General features: G+C 42.7%; 1 protein-coding gene across 2 annotated transcripts in view; it reads right to left on the bottom strand.

Annotated features, from left to right (window-relative positions):
- Positions 1-19,953, bottom strand: part of PHACTR3 (phosphatase and actin regulator 3) — a 102,038-nt gene that overhangs the window by 14,732 nt on the left and 67,353 nt on the right. For both annotated transcript variants that reach the window (XM_065850230.2, XM_065850232.2), the window contains exons 7-8: positions 19,277-19,524; positions 14,128-14,281 (exon numbers count right to left, since the gene is read on the bottom strand). In XM_065850230.2, the coding sequence (XP_065706302.2) occupies positions 14,128-14,281; positions 19,277-19,524 (402 nt within the window). The remainder of the gene's footprint in view (positions 1-14,127; positions 14,282-19,276; positions 19,525-19,953) is intronic.

Genomic DNA, 19,953 nt, shown 5'->3' with positions numbered 1-19,953 from the left:
AAACGCTGAGACACAAGCTTGTTCTTACCCCAAGGTAATTCTGGAGCATGTAAGTGGTAGCTGAGTGACATGCCAGCATTTCCCATCACGGGGTAAGAGTAGTTGCTGCTGTTCTCTCATAGTAAGAGACTAAAGAGCAGTAAAAAAAGGGTGAGTTTGTACGGTAGATTTTGAGAGTTACACTCAAAAACTTTACTGCTTTTAAATTGCCCCATATTTGTGTCTATATTCCTTCATAAACTATTTTTCGCTTCCAAATAAGAAAACTGCCTTTGGATGTCCAGTAGAAGATACTGGATAAATGCAGAGGCTGTGTATGTTGCCTTAATAACATATCTGATTAATTTGTTTGGCCTTCAGTTCTGTCTGGATTTTCAAGGCTGCAAATCAGCAAGAATTCAGTTAATTATGTTGTCACTTGTCATCCAGGCAATTACAGTTGTCTATCATTATAATTTCTATGATACAGCCCCTGCAATGAGGAGTTCAGGTTTCAGTTGGAATAAAAACTACATACTTGCCCAGTGTGACCCTTGTATCATAACCCACTGTCCCTGAACGACCTATATCCTTGTGACAGGGTTGTTATTGTGTAGTGTTACTTAGTGATAAGCACTCTGTGGGCTGAAAGACACCAACAGAGGCAGTATCTAATTATGTGAGAGGATTCAGATGGAGAAGGCTTTACGGTAATCACTGTTTTCACCACTTGTGAAAGCTCCACTGCATTTGACCTTTGGTTTCGTGATTTTCTCCATGTGTGAGGAAGGCTGGATGCAGCTGGGGAGCGGAGCCTGTCTCTGTTCAAAGGCCAGCTGCAAGGTTCAGTGAAGATGCTGAGCATCCTTCTACCACCTTCAGGAGGCTTTTGCTTTCATACCTCTCCCAACACGGAGTTAAGGACTCTTGGAGGATGTTGGGGCACTTTCTAGGACCAATGTAACATAGGGGTTTAAATTTTCAGTTGAACTATCAGTTAACAGACAAGAACTAACATGCATACATTACAGTGTAAATCTAAGATTGACTTAAAACAAGAGCTTGCTCCTCTCCCTTCCACCTGGTTCCCCACTCTGTGATTTTACAGAGCTGCTAGATAGTGTATCTGTCCTGTTTGTAGCAGAATTACAATATTTAGCCATTAGGGTGACAAAAGTACAACTGATTATTCAGACAAAGACACGGCTCATGTTTGTAGTTTGAGTGTTTCTTTTGGTAGCAATATCAGTATGGGCAGCACTACCACTTGCTCTTGCTTCTGCTTTGCCTTGCAGCTGGGTAAGGAACTGGTTTGGGGAATACAGTCAAGCTAAAAATAGCTCAGCAATAAAAAAACTGCTGAAAGAACATGCTCTTCTAGTAGCTGCAAGTGGTGCAGACTCCCAGTGCAACTCCTCTGCTGAAGGCTGATGAGGCATCAAGGCTGTGTATTAAAATGTATGTTGAAGGTCTTCCGACTGAAACCCCATGCAGGTTATGATCTAGGTCAAACTGTGCAGGTCACTGAAATTGGTGAATAATGTTTCCTTGCAAAGCAGTAGTGTTGTGTGGGGGGGTTTTGTGTGATTGGCTGTTGTGTTGGTTTTTTTCTCCGAAGCAGGAGCTTCTCTGGAGCCCTGTGTTCCCACAACAGAGAGGAGAAAAAAATAAAAGCACGATGTACATATGTCAGATTTGGGCACATTGAGAACATTGTGGGTTTGATGTTTCAGGACAAGCAAACAAAATGAGTTATATAAATCCCAGATTTTTTGTTCTATCCTATTACGTATTTATTACTGTTACATTATTTTAAATGAAGACATCTCCCACAAAGTCTGTGAATTCCGGACATTCTGGGACACTTCTAGCCATGAACAGTATCTCTGATGAGCTCCAGAACATAGTTACTGCTACAGCCTAGGCTGACACGGCTTTCTGCCCCCCTGTCCCTGTTAGCTCTGACTGCCGTGGCTGAAACTGCATTCCTGGCTACTCAGGATTTTGAGTCATTAGACACAGCATTTCTACAGGGCTCAAGGGTGGCTGGTAAACCAGCCTCAGCCTCTCTGGAGCAGATCAAGCACAAGCATTGCATTAGGTGGTGTTTATACAGTGAAGTTAAGATGCAACTTCTTTTTTCTCTCTTTGTCCACTGCTGAAGTGATACTAAATTCAACTCTGATAGCAACTGCTTGAGCAACACTAGGGAGTTGCAAGTCAATCAGAGAAGCAAATCTTAGCCCTGTGGTGGGTACTGCCAATTTCCTGAGACTTTCCAAAACTCCTAGTGGAACAGCTGCATAGTCATGGGTGCTTACTTAATGCTGTGGACAAAGAGAGAAAAAAGAAGTTGCATCTTAACTTCACTGTATAAACACCACCTAATACAATGCTTGTGCTTGATCTGCTCCAGAGAGGCTGAGGCTGGTTTACCAGCCACCCTTGAGCCCTGTAGAAATGCTGTGGCTAATGACTCAAAATCCTGAGTAGCCAGGAATGCAGTTTCAGCCACGGCAGTCAGAGCTAACAGGGACAGGAGGGCAGAAAGCCGTGTCAGCCTAGGCTGTAGCAGTAACTATGTTCTGGAGCTCATCAGAGATACTGTTCATGGCTAGAAGTGTCCCAGAATGTCCGGAATTCAGCTAGAGTGCTCACTGTTGCACAGCTAGTGTTAAGATCCTGCAATACTGTCCACTTAACCTATAAATAGTTATCCCCACCAACAGATGCCACTGCGATGTGCAACTGTGGGATTTGGGTCACTGGAAGAAACTGCAGCTGGATTTGCAGAGAACAGACAAAGAAATGTTGGTATGCATAGCTTGTCAGCCTGCCCCTGCTGACTGTATGTAAATTCTCCTCCGCCCCCTCAATTAATGCAAAATGATTTGAGAATGGCCATTATCCCCTTGGATACAAGCTGCTGAGAATTTCCCCATGCAATGTGAGCTCTGGAGGATCACAGAATCACAGAACATCAGGGAAGGGACCTCGAAAGACCATCTAGTCCCATCCCCTCGCTGGAACAGGAACACCTAGATGGTATACTGCTCTGTTCCCTGTAACCTGTATTTGTATATAAAGGAGCCTTTGGCAATCTACAAAGTCTGTGAAATGACAAATAAACATCTGCAGGCATGTTTGCCATTGCAAAGTATTGCATAAAGCAACAGCCAGGATTTAGCCCAGAGTTGGTGGTGTCAAGCTGTGTGAGCCTACTAACCCAGCAGCTTCAAACCCGAAGAGGAGGGGGCAAGCCATTGCACTTTGCAAACTGATTGTAATGTCAGGACTCATGCCAAGGGATAACTTTCTTAATCACTGAAGTAAATCAAGGAAAACACAGCGCTCTCTTGGCTCTGTGTAATCCCTAAAGAAAAAAAATGAAATTATAGTGATTCCTAAGGTCGCAAATGCTCCAGGGATAGACAGTCCCTGCTGGGACCATATGTAGGATGACACACCTGCTACCAATTGTGGGAATCTCTCTGGGAATGTTCCCTGGCAATGCAAGTACTTTCTAGTTCTCTCCTGTCACTCGCCCACACAGCATCTCCAAAAGGACGGGGTATCCCTGCCTTCAGAGAGTGTATCACCATCTGTTGTGCTGTTTTCTCTTTTGTGCGCGCTATTGTCAGCCTGGCGTTTTTCAGCACAGAGCTAGACCAACAGCTTGTCCTCGCGCTGGCATTAACCATGGCTGGCCAGGGCCACTCAGCCTTTGCCCACAGCATGCTCTGAATCCTGCTTCTTTACTGCATCCCCACTTATTTTATTTTAATCTTTTGCTTTTTTTCAAAATGTCTCTAGAGGTTATCTGTTCATTTTTCAATGGAAAGAGTGTTCCCACTGTCAGCATGTACAATGAAATGAGAAATTCCATCAACAGCTCGAAGAAGTGGCCCAAGTACTCTGTAGGAATGTGAGTCCCCTGGCCACAACAGCAGGAACAATAATCTGTTTTGTAGTTATTTTGCCAGCAGGTCTCATAGTGCTCTGCAAAGCTGATCTGCATGGTTATCTCTGCTCTATAGAATAGAAAAATGTGGCAAAGGGTCTTGTCTGGAAAACCAGACTGGCAGATCCTCCAGGGATTTATTCACTTCCCACTGCAAATGGTATTTTAGTGATTCTGGTTTTCTTTGGTTTTAAATTGGGCTGTGTGAGGAGTATGACTTGTCACTTGATGCCACAAAGCGTGACATGGAGTGTTACAGACAGGCTAACTTACAGGAAAACGCAGAGAGCATTTGAATTTTAAAATGTCACCCTTGCATTCTGTCTACTCCTCCCCAAAGCTTTTTGGGACTGTCTTTAGTTCTGTTTAGGATCCTGTGTGGCGGTGTCGATTCAAATAGAGGTTGGTGACCAATTTCAGTCAGGATGGAAAATTCTGAGCTTTTGAAATCCAGGTTCCTCAATTGAATAAAATGTAGGAGTTTAATTCTGTAACATTTCCCATTGACCCGAACATTGAGTTTTGACATTACTGTTATAGTTTGTTGTGGTACAACACACAATGTCATTTACTGTAGAAGTCCAAGGCTGCAACAGAAAACGTATGTGAGGTCACTGTGTTCGTGGGAAAGAATTCAATTTTACCACATACGCGTCCCCTTAGAGTCGCTTTCTGTCTGCAAAGCGGCTGCGGGGGTGAGGGGCTGAGCAGGGCAGTGTGAGGAGGCAGTGACCCCACCAGAGCTAGAACAAGCCTCTTGTCCCTGCAAACGATCTTCATCATACACTGGTTTTCTAGGCTTTTGTAGCATTTCTTTTTTAATTGAAACTGATGCCCAGCAAGTTACAGGCAACGCTGCATTTGAGTCCCCTAGAAAGTCCCCACAGGACCCTGAGCTTCCTGCTCTGATCATCCTCGCAGAACTCAGCTCGGGGTTTGCACACACCTGCCCTTCTCTGCTACCTTGTTCCTTTACACTGCAAACAAGCTGCGAAAAGATTTCTTTAAACTTCATTGCATTATGTCTACAAATACGACTTTCCTTACCACATTAGTACTGGTTTGTTTAACCTTTGGGTGGTATTTGAAAGTGCTGTAGCTGCTCCCTCTGATAATTATAATAATAAGGCTGCAGTGCAGCCTGGCCAGAAAACGGCTTCTGCAGACACCCTCAGATTAGCCAATCTCTCTGCACTAGACCAGCTGCTGTCTGGAGAGACTGTTTTCTGGCTTTTTATTTTTTTAACATGATTTCTGAAAAATTAATGAAGTATTCATTCAGAATTTAATTTTCTTAATGAATATGACCATCTCAAGCAAATGACGATGGCTGTTCACCTGTGAGCCTTGCAGTCTTGATTTTGAGGGCTTTGTTCAACAGCGAGGCACTCGTGGGTTTGTTCCGGTGTTTGTGCCTGGTCTGAGTAGTGTTTTGTATAGTTTTAACAAAACCAAACAACTGTCACATTTTTACAACAATGGACTGACGAGATTGAAATAACCTTTTTCTAATGGGATTTAAAGTTCAGATTTTACCAACGTGCTGCTTCTTCAGCAGGTGTGTTTCCTAGTTACCCTGGTACGGTCCTCTGCATTAGTGGACTTTCAACAGGAGGTCCTCAGCCTCCAAAGGTGTTATCTGTTCCTTTTTCATTTCACTAGGTAATTACCTGAGTATGGATTGAAAAATCTGCGTCTCCTTTTTTATCTTCTGATGTGTTACATGTGACAGTTAAAGCAAAAGATAGAAAATGAGAGTGCCTTCCAGAAAAAACAAAAACAATCTCCAGAATCTGGAGAGGTCAACGTAGTGTGTTGGCTCCTTGGATGATTTAATTATCCTGAAAAACAGATACTGAAGAAAACCTGCAGTGCTCTGTTTGACCCAAGAAGCTCCCAAGTTACACAAAGAAACGGCAAAACCCCCACAAGACCTGATGATACATCTGCAGCTTGCCAGGTGGGCACAGGCAATGGAATGAAAAAGACTTAGCTAGAACTACATTTTAATAATTGATATGACTGTACAATATTTATTACAGTAGTGTTTGATTAAAAACAATGACCTTCTGTTCTGACCTGTTTTCTCTCTTTCCCTCTCCCTGTTTGCTAAGTATTTATTACCTTCATTTTTCACCCCCCTTGCCTTTTCTAAGGTTATTTCAAAAGGGCAGAAACTCTGCGAGTCTGACGCAGTTTTTCTGTATGAAAACAGCATTCCTGGGAGGAATTAAGATCTTGAATGAACCAGGCTACAGCAGTTGTGCTCAGAGCCACGAGAGGAGAAAGCTGTAGTAACTCTAACACTGTGTGGAGGGCTGGCAACTGCACTGCATTAATTGCACTTTCCTTGGATCACATGTGGTGAGCCGGTTCTTGGAAAAGAGTCCAAAACCATGCTCGGATTCTTCACAGAAAGGTGCAGATGACTCATGCTCATAAATCAGTGATGAAATGCTACCGGTAGGAGCCATCTGCCCTCCAGGTATGGTGTGTGCAAACGTGACACCTCACTGGAAGAAAGCTTTGTCTCTTCCTTTCCCCAGACTAAAAGCCGCACCATGAATTTTGTGGGGGAGGTGAATTCTATCTGCTTTGGTATTCTGCATGCAGTTCACAGCAACAGTTATGGTGAGACTCCTTTATAAATATCCAGTCTGCATATAAATTCCATTAGGTTTAAAAGGAGTGGAGGGCGGAGAACGAACACAACACCAGAACTACTCCCCTCCGCACTTCTGTTCCTATGTGCTTTCAAGTGGCAAGTCTGAAACTCTGTTAAAGCTAAGAAAACACGCAGCCAAACCCTCTTCTGGCTGAGGTTTTTGCTTATACCATTTCATAGTCTTTCAGATACACACTGTCTATTTGGTCTTCTGTTTCAACTGGAGTGATGTAGGTGCTTGGTTTCAGGTGCTTAAAACATTTTTCCTTGATTTCTTGAACAGGTTTAAAACAAAAAACTAATCCGAAATAATCTCAGTAACACAGTGACCATCCCCAAAGTGGTGAGGGCTGCCACGGTGAATGCCTGAATCCCTGCGCAGCCCCTGGTTTATCAGTAGCTCACAATTGCTACAGCATATTGTTCTGGTCAGGTTTTTGTCATAAAGCAGCACAAATGGCTGTGACAACCAGAGCAGCTTACTTTGATCCCTATCGATTAAGCTCTGCAAATTAAATTAAAGTAATTTCTTTCCGTAATTACTTGTGCTGCAGATCCAAACTAGCTTAAGGACCTGAATCGTAATCCAGTGTAAGGTGAGGCATTCCAGAGCATCACTGCCTTTCTGCAGATTCCCTTTCTGGTTCATGACTGCTTGTCACTGTACAGGGCTGGGGCCCAGATCTTCAGGCATGTGTAGGATCTGAGCCTGAACACATGCTGCTATTTGTAGGCAGTTTGGCAAGGCAAAAAAAATGCACTATTTTCTCCTTAAAATGTTTTTTCTTATTTAATTACACTTGCTTTAGCAGTTTTCCTGCAAGTTTATTTACATAATTATGCTTACTTATGACACATGACATCCTTCTGAACTCTGATTTTTTACTTATTTCTTTTTTAATATTTCTTGTTACACATGTTCCACTTATCCTAGAAGACCTATTCCAGGAATTGACTCAGTGTCCCAGAAAAGGCCCTGGTTATTTCTCTTCGTGTCTGCACCTGCAGCTCTGTTCTTCCCTTCCCTGCTGTGCACTGACCTGCTGCCCTTGCCTTCGCTGGGCCGTGGAAAACATGTTTGATTATGAATTCCAAGCACTGGAGCTGGGGAAGTAGAACAGAGCAGTGCAAGGAGTCAATGTCTTCGCAGAAAACGATCTCTCATCAGCTGTGCCCTGGACATGTGAAACCTTTTCTTGTCCCCAGGCAGAAGTAACTGCTCTCTGCAATGACACATCCCCATGTTTGAATAAAGTATTAATAGCCAGCATTTTCAACAGGATGTGCATGATGCATCCTTAGTGATACAAACCTGCAATGAGAGCAGCTTTGAGTCATGTATGTTGCTTCAATGAAAACATAACGCACAGAACTAACTCCTCTCTGTTGCAGCCCTTTATAAATGAATTAGTGTGTTCAAAAATTCTTGCCAAACATGCTGTGGGCTGGTTTGAGACAGCAAATTGCTCTTTCTGGTTCAGCTGCAGATCATGGCTCATGCCCAGAGCTGACAGGGTGCTCCATAATTGACTGCGCATGCACTGTGCTTCACTACTGAAGGAAGCAAGGACCTCTCGTTAAAGAGCTTCTGTCCAGAGGGTCCATTATGATCACACACTCATGATGGTTAGGATTGTTAGCTGCTGACCAGGGATTCATATTTGTGAAGTTCATTCTATTTTTGCAAGTGTAATACCTGAAAGGGAACAAAGACTACATTTCTCAAGAACTCTTCGGTCCTGAAGAGAAAAGGACGTGGTCGCCAAGGTACGGCATGTACGGATGTACTTGAACATCTTCTAATACATGCATTTGAGCTGCAGTGCAGCTCCCTTGGACCTGAAAAGCCCTGTAAACAGGAGGCAAAACTGACTCATTGCTTGGAGACCTTAACAAAACAAGCTTTCTCCCTTTCCTCCTCATTTTTATCCTTGAAGACTGTCTCAGGGTGACTCTGGCAGCAGACACCAAACCTCGGCCCCCTTGACTGTAAGGCCACTGCTGTCTGTCACTGGGTATGTAACAGGGTTTCCAATTGTGTGTCACCGCCTGACACCGAGCAAAGGCATGGGAAATATTAATGCCTATGGGATCCAGACATCTAAATCCTGGAGGAAGCTCTGAAAATCTCAGCTATCCCTTGTACTTCCCCCATTCTTCAAGTCCTTCTCTCCCCGCCACCCCGCCCTTCACAATATTTTTATTTTCTGTAACCTAAGTGCTGCCACGGAAAAGGGACAAAATATGAAAAAAATCCCAAATCCTCACACAGCAGCAGGTTTAAAAAGCACTTGGGCACTGTGCAAGATGTGAATAAAATACTGCAGCCGTATGCAAACCTCCAACAGCAACTCCCAAGCCGGTCCCCGCTGCCAGCATCTCAGCTCGCTGTCTAGTGCAGAGCAAGGAGAACGGGAGACTCCCTCGGTTTACGCGCATGCCCACAGAATTAAATTGTAGCTCTATTTATAGCTCTTGTCTCATGCGAGGAGCTGAGGCTTTCACAAACGCCCACACTGTGCTCGCTGGGTTTATTTTTAGCATCAGTGACAAGGTTACCTGGATGATTCCTGCCAAATGAAAATGAAATGAATTAAATTGTACACAGCTAATTAGCAGTGACAGATGATCTTTTCTTTGTGCTTGCCCCTGCCTTTCTGTCTCCAAAATAAATCTGTGTCAAGTCTTCCTAGCTTTCTGAAAACAGGGCAGTTCCCTGATTTCTAGTTCAGCAAGTGGGAGTTTGAGCACAGTCGCAGCTTCATCAAAAAACCTTAATGATCTCCAGGTGAATTTAAGCTAGTCTACAAACTGGGGAGAGTATGGACTGTATACTCTTCTGCGTTAGGGCTACTAATGGTGTGTACGCCACCACCCCTCTTTCGGTCAAATAAAATATGCCCCCAAGTTCGGTGGATTCAGCCCATCTCTCACTGAATCTCCCAGTCTGGAGGGCCGATGCCTTTCCAGTCAGAGCTGCACTGAGCTACACCTGGGAGGAGGTGGCACTGGACGTGTCAGTCTTGAGAAATGAGCACAGCTTTTGTTTTATCAGTAGGTAAAATCTTCCTTTGTGGTTGCTCTACGTTGAACTGTCACGGTCTATGCTTTCAGGCTGCAAATCTGAAGTGCCGTATGCTCAGTAATGTTCTGTTTCCAGCAGCTCTGTGAACTTCATGCTCTGTTACATGAGGCTGACGTGCAAACCAGGGTCCCATTTGGGTGCGCGTTTAGCTACGTCTGCGGTTTCTGGGCAAGTCAACTTGAAAACGCCTTTCCAAGAACCTTAAGGCAGTACTAGAACCACAGATTCCCAAATGCGGTAAAGTATTGAACAAGGATACCTCCTTTTCACTTTACATTGCCAAGAAACCCTGCCCAGCATGATTCACTTACTCATGCCAAGATTTTCAATGTAGCAAAGATCAGGTTTAGGTGCTCAAGTTTTGGTTCCGCTATGTCTCCCCAAACCCATCATTCTTCCTGTCTGACTCCTTTTATGCCCACACTTCTGTATCTGAATTCCTGCCTCCGTAATCTTTTAAGCGCTGCTTAATGCATCATGTCTACTTATGCAAATATCCAAGGAGGTGAAAGAGAATATAAAGTGAAAATTACAAGTATAATCTTTTCCAGGAATTCATGTTTTCATTGAAACATTGAGTAATAATGGAGTGTCTTTAACTGTAGTTACACAGAGCATACTTGCAAGTACCAACCACCCAGGCAATTCAAACGCTAACTTTCTAAATAGTCAGACATCAAATTTAATTAAACAACCTTTTCCTGCATCGCTCTTCAGTCTAGCAACTATTTTACTCCTCCAGGTTTCAGCTTAAATCTCTACTAGAACAAAGTGCGTCTGTAAGGCAGAAAGCAGTTATTGCAAATAATTGTACTTACAAATGTCTTTTCTGCCTCTTGACACAAAGAGCTCTCAATTCACTGAATTCCATTGAGGGCTTATTATCTGCACTCCGAATACATAATAATGGGAACCAAGACCTGTTGGGAGCCCTGTTGCCTAATGCACAGTAGAATATTGCAAGTGCACACCATGGCCTGGGGCACGGGGGAGGCATGAATTAGTAAGAGAAAACACTGCGGGAAAGGGAAATCTGGGGAAAATGGAATACTGCCATTTTGGATGGAGGAGGAGGGAGACGTGTGTGTTTCCACGGCAACAAGTGGTAGACTAAATTGGCTGGGAGCACGAAATACGGGAAATACACTTTTCAAAAGCGGCAATGCACGTAAATGAATGCTTGAATCTGTACTCACGCTGCTGTCAGTCAATAATAAATCTGAAGTCAGTGGACTTCACTGCTGCAAAAGTAGAATCTGGCCCAAAAGATCCAGCAGGATTTCTCAATCTCTCCTTTGAGACTGAGTGAAAAAGTGAAGAAAAATAGGGATTTTGACTGCGTGAACACTCATTAGGATGATAGCAGAGATCTGACTTTCTGAGCAGGCTCACAGCTACTGTTGAAATGTATTATATCCAGAACCATTTAAACAAATACAGTAGTTTTGAGAAAATGTTGTTCTTTTGTACGTAGACACTGTTATTTGGTAAGCTCTGCACATCAGCACAGCTTTCTCTCCAGAGTACGAAGCTAGGTTGTGTTAGCTGTGGGACTGAGCCAATTTGCTAGACAGCTAGAGACTTTCAAATCCCTACAAATGTGCTGAAAAATGTTGATCTGGAAAATAACTGCCTGTTTAATTGCCATTCTTACGCAGACAGCCATCAAATAACTAATCTGCCCATACATTATTCTTGTGTGCTAAAGTACAGGCACATGTAGATTCAGAACTGAGACAACAAGTCCCATTGCTGTTACCAAAGTGCTACTAGCACAGCAGCAGCAACGTGCTCTTATCTGCATAGGCAGTGGCAAAATCATACAGACAACAGACATTTCTATCTGATCCCATTTCCCAGCTGGTGCTTCACATCTGAACAGTGTGTTCCTTAGCTATAAACTTCCAAGTTGTCCTAAAGAGACTGCTGCACAAGCACCAGTGAAAGGAACAGATTTAAAGACCTCAAAATTTCAATGCAAGATTTTCACTCTGTCCACTGTGGTTACATTTCCATGCTACTGCCAGGTTGTGCTCGGAGTGAGGACTGTGGGGTAGTTTGGGTTTTGTGACGAGAGACTTAGTCAGAAGCTCTAGAGGGATATCTCTATGACTTTAACTCTTTGGCCTTTATCGGTACCCTTTTTTTTCTTTTAACCTGGGCTTGCTTTTCCTGGTGTAAATATTTTTCTGCATGCATCCACCACCTGAGCTTGTTTCATGGTCATGTTCTATTCTGGTGGATGAGTAAAGAGCTGAGCTCTGCCAGTGCACATATGTGCTGGAAGTTGTGTGGGAGATCGCTTCCAATCTGTTTTGCCATTCCTGGCTACTCCAGCAATCTCTGCACCGTCTGTTCCCCGAGATGCTCTGAATCTTCCACGTTCCAGGAGGAAGGAGCTAAATGAAAGTCTGTCTTCCAGCACTTGGAACAAAGATGGCTTTTAGCCATCCTTTAGACATTACAAATGAGACTAATGGCCTGCACCACAGATTGTTCCACAAGACCATAGCAGACGGTACGTTGGCTTCCTTCCCTGCATTTTCCTACAGACAGTACATTTCTGAGCTTCTGGTAATGACCAGTCCTTTTCTTCACAAATAGAGAAGTTTCCTTTTAAAGTCCTTGTACTGACACCCCACTTCAGGTATGCCTCCTTTAAAATTATTCTTTAGACTCATTATTAAGCAAGCTAAATGGTAAATTAAAAGAAAGGGATATAGCCTGTAGTTATAACACTTGAAGCTTCAATTCCATTAGAGCTTTGATGCTAAGAGAATTCAGGCTGTATTGAGAAGAGGTGTGACATGGGCATTTCAGCAATATGAGCTGTGGCTGGACATGAGATAATCTTCTCACTCGGTCAATATTCTGTGATGATGTAACTTGGTTTTAGGGATGGAGCAAGCTGGAAACTATATATTTTGTATTTTAGAGATATAAAATTAGGCTCCTGACCCATGAAGATATTTCATGAGCTATTGACTGGCCAAAATACTGGGATTAACAATATCAGAGTGCAGCTTGAAATATTTCCCTGAAATGAATGCACAAGGTTTGCAAGGTCAAGATGATCAAGGCCATGGTCAAGATCCATGACAATTTCCCTAAGAAGATGGGTATTGATGTGGCACATCAGTGACTTGGGCTGCCTGTTACTCTTGGAACTTAATGTAAATTGTAACGTGATATTTTCTACTTATATGGGATATACTTGGTTTTTGTGACGGGGTTTTGTGCAGTCACTGACACAACATATTAATCTCCTTTGGGTGTAAAGTGTTACCATGCTACAAACAATAAGCAGCAATCACTGAGACTGGAAGAAGGTGATTATTTCATCTCCAATACTGCAGAAGCATCATGAAGTGCACCCCAAATCTCATCTGTTTTCATTCAGCAGCTTGTTTCTGAGCTGAGGGCAAGTGTGGTGATGGCAGCGACGTTTTCCTCCACAAACTCTGGTCCGTTAGGACTTGTGGTCTGATCCGCATGCATGCTTCTCATTCCCTGTCCCCTGAGGCGAAGTTTAATCAAATGCACACACATGAGTGAGCTAGCCTAAATATCAATAAATGTTTCTTTCAGGAGAGGCTTGAGATATTTAATATTTAATAAGCCTTGAAAATGAACTTCTGTTCGTGTTTCTCAATTTGATTTCAAGCATTTTGGTGACGAGCAGTGCTTGCTGTCCCAGTGTGGGCAGGCACAGCACAGATTATTTAACAATCCACTTTGTCTCATCTAAAATATTCATGTTTGCAGATATCCAAATGAAGCTTTTAAGAAAACACACACAAAAACCAAATGGTGCAGTCTGAGCCTCACAGTTTACTTAAATCTTCGCTTTAGGCTACATGCCACAGTAACGCTGTTTCTCTCCAAGCTCTACCCTGTTGCCCTGGTTACTGATCCAAACCAGACCATCCGCGCCATCCCCGCAGCTGGACTTACACGAACACCTTGCCCATGTGAGGGCAATGCTGCTGATGTTGCTTCTTTCTTAAAGCAGAAATACAGCCACCAATGCATACAGCAGCTTTCCCCTGTGCAAGTAAATATGCAACTATTACAGTTGCCTTTATCCTCAAATTCAACTAGTGCTGACAAAGCAAAATTGTTATTTTTGTTAAAGCACTAGCCTTCTTGGAGGACCTCAAAATCTGGATTATGTCAGTGGAGCTGCAGCTAGATTTGGCAGAATTTTGCCTCCCACGTTGACTTCTGTTTTATTTTTCTGCTGAAATCAAGGGAATCCTGACTAAAAAGGGAGTTAAGATTTCTTTTTTTTTTTTGCATGCCCAACTGACAGCTGAAAATGTGCTTTATTAGTTTGTGCATGATTCACTGCAGGAAATGGACTTGGGGGTGGGTGACAGTACTCGGAGGACACTCCATCATAAAGGGAGGTTCCTCCCTGGTTTTAGACAGACTTACTTTGAGAGTTTCATTTCAATTTGCTGCCGGATTTCCTGTCTTTCCTCATCTGTCCTCCTTGGGAAGATATTCCTGTCTTCCAGCTCCTGCTTGCTTGGTCTGTTTCGTAGTTTTACTGCCAGCAGTTCTTTCTTGCATTTTCTTGGCAAAGTACCTGGGACATGCATTGAAAAGAAAGTTATTAGAAAGACAGCTCCTGGAGAGCATACCAAGAGTGGGAAACCTACAGAGTGACAGCAACCTATACGTTAGTGTGCAAGGAGCAGTTGTACACATAAGTAGCACTAGAGTTGTGCAGGGCTCATTCACAAAACTGCTTACAAATGCAGAGGTGCCGGGGCATGTACAGCTTCATCCCTGTGTCACCAGGAATCGCTAATGGTAGCTGAAACAATTGAAGTTGTTGCTTGGTACGTGTGTGTATATGCATTAGGCCTTTCCCTCTGAAGACAGCAGGAACAAACATTCCAAGGAATAAAAGCAAAGGCCAGGTTTTATCATGATTTGCAGAATGCTGGCAACTTAATTGGACATTTGGGCAATAAGAAACAAATACTTACTGTGATTGCATGACCTGGTTTGATTATTGTAAAAATGTAATAACGTGTTTTCCGTCAAACCAGACAACCTAAAACATTGCCATTACAGAAGTGTTCACGGGAGAATGTGCAGCAACTGTTTTGAGGAGAAGTTTACTGCTCTTTAGTGTGCTGGGTGTTGAGTTCTTGATGCTGCCCTTCTGATGACATTGGAAACAGCCTTTCACTCTAGAGAGAACTTCGAGCTTAGGTGTTTCTGTATCTCTGGTGTAACTCTTTAGACTTCAGCAGGGTAAACAAATGAAAATTGGACTCCTGAGTTTATAAAAACATTGTGCCCTGTTTTTGTAAAGATATGCAATTAAATGGCTGTAAACTTATACTGCTTACAAAGCAGAAAGCCATTTTCATTTTCAAATGCAGATTCAAAGTCTGAGGTAATATCCTTATTTAATGGGGGCAGATGGCTTATGATGGAGCAAAAAGAAGAGGGAAGTGCTATTGGAACCAGTGAGCTGCTGAGTCCTACTGGTAGGGCTGCAACATTCCAGCAATCACGTTACAGGTAGCTGGTCAGCACGTAAATGTACACCAGCTCCCTGCACGCCTCTAGGGCAGAGCCTCCGGCTCTTCTGGTATCCAGTCCAGGGCTTTAGCAGAGTCTGAAAATTATCACTGCAGATTAGCACCACCCAGATGGGGTTTAGAGTCTGGTCAGGAAATACAGTTAAATCTTTATATTTGCTTCATCTTGGGAGCACAGTGTGTAATATGAGGTTATTTTGGTTTGGTCCCTTTATACTTTAAAGGTGTTGGGTTGTAGGCCTTTTTTCAGTTATTTTTTTAATTTAATGCTTCACCTTTTTGTAGAAAAGGTCACCTCATTTTTAAAGAAAATGACATTTAGTTGGTATCTTTGTTTGGTATTTGAGATAGGATTCAAGTCTATTTTTAAAAGGATGCTCTGGAAATTGGCAACATGCTAAATCCTAAATAGGTTCTCATTCCCAAATATTGCAGTTTTATTTGCTAGGGATCTATGGGCCTAAATTATCATTGTTGCAATTGATCTTGAATTTCTTTTTGCGGAGAGGAGTCTGTGGCACATCCACACATACATGGTGGAAGTCTGGGGTAGAGAACAGTTATGGTCTCTCTGTGTAAGCAGGGACAAGTCTCTTGATAGTTGTAGTGATTGAAAATTAAACTTTTCAGAAACCATAATCAGCTCAAAATCCCGCTTAGTGTCTATGAGTTGTGGCCTTGTTTAGCACCTTCCTCCTAAAACTTTCAAAGTCTGTTGTAAAGTTAAGTCACACTACACAGCCCTCTGAAGCAGTATGTGTTTAACAGATGGGTAAAGAAGTTAAATGATTTGGCTGCTGCCGCACAGAGCCTTCTGCTAACTCCACTAGACTCCACTAGAAACATTTGGCTCACAAAGTCAATGGGACCCCGTCAAGGTTTTTCAAGCCTCCAGCTCACTGAGAGTGGGTGCAGAGTGGGTGTTTGCTGGGCTCGATCCGCACAGCACGGGAACCAACAGAGTTCCCTCTGGAAATAATCTGAAGCACGTTTGGGGCTGGCAAACTCCCAGGTACCCCTGAACATGTTTTCATTTTCACCTGAAGATTTCAAACGGGCGGTAAGAGGCATTTGGTCACATCAGGAGATTGCTGCAGAGAGACTGCCCACGCACACCAAGCCCAGTGTCTGCAGAATGTGACAGCTATAAAACTACTCGCTGTACCATACTAGACCTGTTCTTTGGATTGTGGGAACACAGTGGCTAGGTCAGGGCTCATTTTCCGCTATCGCCAGTTGAAACTAACGCTCTGCACATGCAAGACTAGACCTTCTCACAAGCAGTCAGGCTTTGAACCTGATGTGTGTGACATTGGCTTAAGGTAGCTCAGTGTATGCCTTAGAAGCTTGTATTTCAAAGTGAGATGGAAAAATGCAATATTTTGCTTGAAAAAGAGCTGCTGTTCATGGCCTAGACTACTCCTGCTCTGCTGCACACTTAAGTCATTTACTTTGTGAAATAAAAGACACAAATCACGTCTGAAAAATCTCAACTTTAACCCAAATCCTGCTGTTGTATTCGAGGAGTGGAGAGCATATAACCCACTCAGGATAAGCTCTGCTCACTTCATCCAGATGTCTGGATTTCTAAAGGCTTATGCTATAGCCACTCCCATGGTCCATATGTACTGTTCACTGATTAATCTTTAGGATATTTCACCAAATAAAAATGCCAGAGATCTGGATTAAACTGATCTGCTTGTCTAAGGAGCCGTTCCCTGTGCCTGACCAACTGGGTTATTTCCTGAAAAATAAAACCTGCACGACAAAGCTAAAAGAGGGAGATGGTGTTACCACATTCAGGAAGACAAACATTGTGTGATTCATCTGTTTTCATCTTGACTGGCCCACTGATGGCCAGTTCTGTTACTCCAGCTCCTGCAGAAACTCATATCTGATGTTTCAGAATTAATAAATAAATTTTAAAAAACTAGATAACAAAGAGGAAATAAACTCCCAAAGGAGTTTTCCCTATATCAATTCCAGCACCCCATCCTTTCTGATGGCTATCTTAGTGGAAAGTGAACCTGCAAACACCCTTATTTCAATATTTTCTTCCTAAGGGTTATTTTTCCTGGTCCATAAGGTATGTTCAACACCAGTCTGCCCCACGACCAAGCTATCTCAGGCAGGATCTTGGCTCTGGCTTGTTTCATGATTTCTGGCAGCTCAGCTAGGTCGATAATAAACGCTTTGAAAATTCACACCCTCTTCATGCTTGGTCTGCAGGTTCCTGACAAAAGTTCCTGTTTTAATTCAGTTGAATCGTGACATTTGATTTCCTATATGTTTACTGTTCTTTCTATCAAGCAAAAGGCAAACCCTTATGCATGCTGATGTAAAAGACCTTGCTTGCACTAGTAGTTATCAGTTGCAGGCTACATGCTAGTTACATTATTTTTTAAACTGTGCACAAATTTACTGTCTTGTCTTGTGTTTCTAGAGGTTTCAAAGTATGATTTATTGAGTAGGGTGTTAATGGGAAGGGAAGGTACAATTCCTTGCTTTTCCCAAAGTTGTCTGTGACCTGTATGGATGTCTCTAAGCATGGGGCTGTTGCACTGATGCACTGTTCTGCATCACAGTGGCAATGGCAAAACTGGTGACGTACTAAGCAGTCCACCAATTGTAAAGCAACTTTGGATTCATGGATAGTTTTACCTACTGATTTGCAAACCAGCCCAGATACTTTAAACTAGAAAGAGTCTGGAGCTTTTCAGGGAATTATTCCGGTGCCATCCCTGTCACTACTGCATCTCTCACTCCTCTCTGAAAGGTACATGGGTGCATTTGGATGAATGCTGGCACAAGCAGTGCCACCCAGTGTCAAGACCAGAAATGCCTTGTGTCCCGGCTTGCAGTCAGTAAACGGGCCCCGCTATCACATCCCCAAAGCTGCTGTCTCCTAAGGGCTGAGGTTATACTGCCCCACACCAGCACCTCAGAGGTTTAAGTGCTGTGTTCCCATCCATGGCAGCCTTCTTAGACATCAAACAGCTGAAACTTTGCATGGCCTGGGTTTTTGCTGTACCCCTAAAATGTGCCTGGATTTGAACACTGGCAGAGCAAGCACCAGGCTTGTACAAGAAATTAGGTCTTTTGTAATGCATATTTGAAACACGAAAGGACAAGGCAGTCTGCAATGATCTTCAGCCATTTAAAATAAAATGATCTAAAAGCTCATATCTTATGATCACTTGAGTAACTTTTAAGGGTGTATGGAATACGGTTCTCAGTGCGGAAGCTGAAGTTTAGGTATGAGAACACACAAATGCCAAAGAGTGAGACAGAATAATTATGAGGAGGAAGCCTGCATAGCTACAAAGAAAGAAATGAGTGAAACTTCTTCCTGAAAATAATTTTTGTTGAAGTTGTAAAGTGTTTTGCATGGAAAAAGGAGTTGCTTTCAAATCCGGGACCTCTTTATAAAATGATAAATGATATTCATTTGCTCTCTTTGCCCTCAGGGTACATCTGCAGTTAAATACTAATCTGTATATAATCTCCGCAATAACTGATTTCATAACAAACCTTCAAGTTTTCAGCCTGTCAGATAAGGACCTGTCTACATTCCTCCTAGATTAATTGGTCTCTTCCACTTTTCATTGTACCATCACTGCACTGGAATAACAGTCCTAAAATGCGATCCTTCCAAAACACACACAGCATGGCATCAGGTATAGAGAAAGCTTTGCCTGCTGACAGCAGGTTGTGTCTGCAAGTGCTGCTGTTCGTACATAGCGGTGCAAGGGGTACATAAGTAACTGGGAGGGTAAAGCGTGCTGATACATTGATAAGTCAATGTAACACTAAATGTCATCTCAGAATGCAGTACCTACCAACACAAACATGATCACAAGCACTGTGACTCAAATTTAACTTCAGATTTTCACCAGGATTCCTTGAAAAAGTTGATGTGACAATAGAGGAATTTACACTGTTCAGTATTTTCTGTTGTGTGCAGCCTTAGTGCATTCTGTTAGGCTATGATAGTATATCTTTATAATATAAGTGACTTTCCTTACCAGAAATAATGGAGTCATTCAGAACTTCCTCATCCTGATAAAAAACAGAGTCTTCCTTGAGCTCTGAGTTCATGATCATGTTTTCTTTGTTCTCATCTGACTCCTTAACAGAGTTCCGCTTATTTTCTGAGTCACTGCTGTAACTCAGTGAGTTCTCCTTTTCTTTGTTGCGCTCCATGCTAGATGTTCTTGATGGACGGACCTCCACTCTTTTTTTTGGAGAGCCTTTGCTTTCTCTTCCATGGAAGCTGTGGGTGGAAGGTACACAGCCCAGTTTTTACAAATGACTCTTTTATTGCCACGGTAGGAACATATTATATGAGAATGAGCAGAATGTCCTGTAGCTTCTGAAGGCCAGGGCAGAGAGCTCAACATGGAACAACATGGGATGGCATTCTCAAGACTCTGTTGAGAATGGCTAATGCAGATCTGCTTTCCTGTCTCTGTCATAAAAATAAGGTATGGAAGGGTAGTGACTAATGTATTTCTTTGATATATAGCCACATGCTATACTGTACTGATTTAAAAAAACCACACAGCGCATCCTTCTAATGTAAAACATACATGGCATGAAATATTACCGTTCTGATATTTTATGATCATGACAAAAGTTTACCAGGTTCTGGAAGTGATATCGTATGAATCTATTCCCCATGACAATAGCTGTTATGGAATTG

Source organism: Patagioenas fasciata, chromosome 16 (assembly GCF_037038585.1).
Source record: "Patagioenas fasciata isolate bPatFas1 chromosome 16, bPatFas1.hap1, whole genome shotgun sequence".
Lineage (NCBI taxonomy): Eukaryota > Metazoa > Chordata > Aves > Columbiformes > Columbidae > Patagioenas > Patagioenas fasciata.
This window is presented reverse-complemented; position numbering and strand designations above follow the sequence as displayed.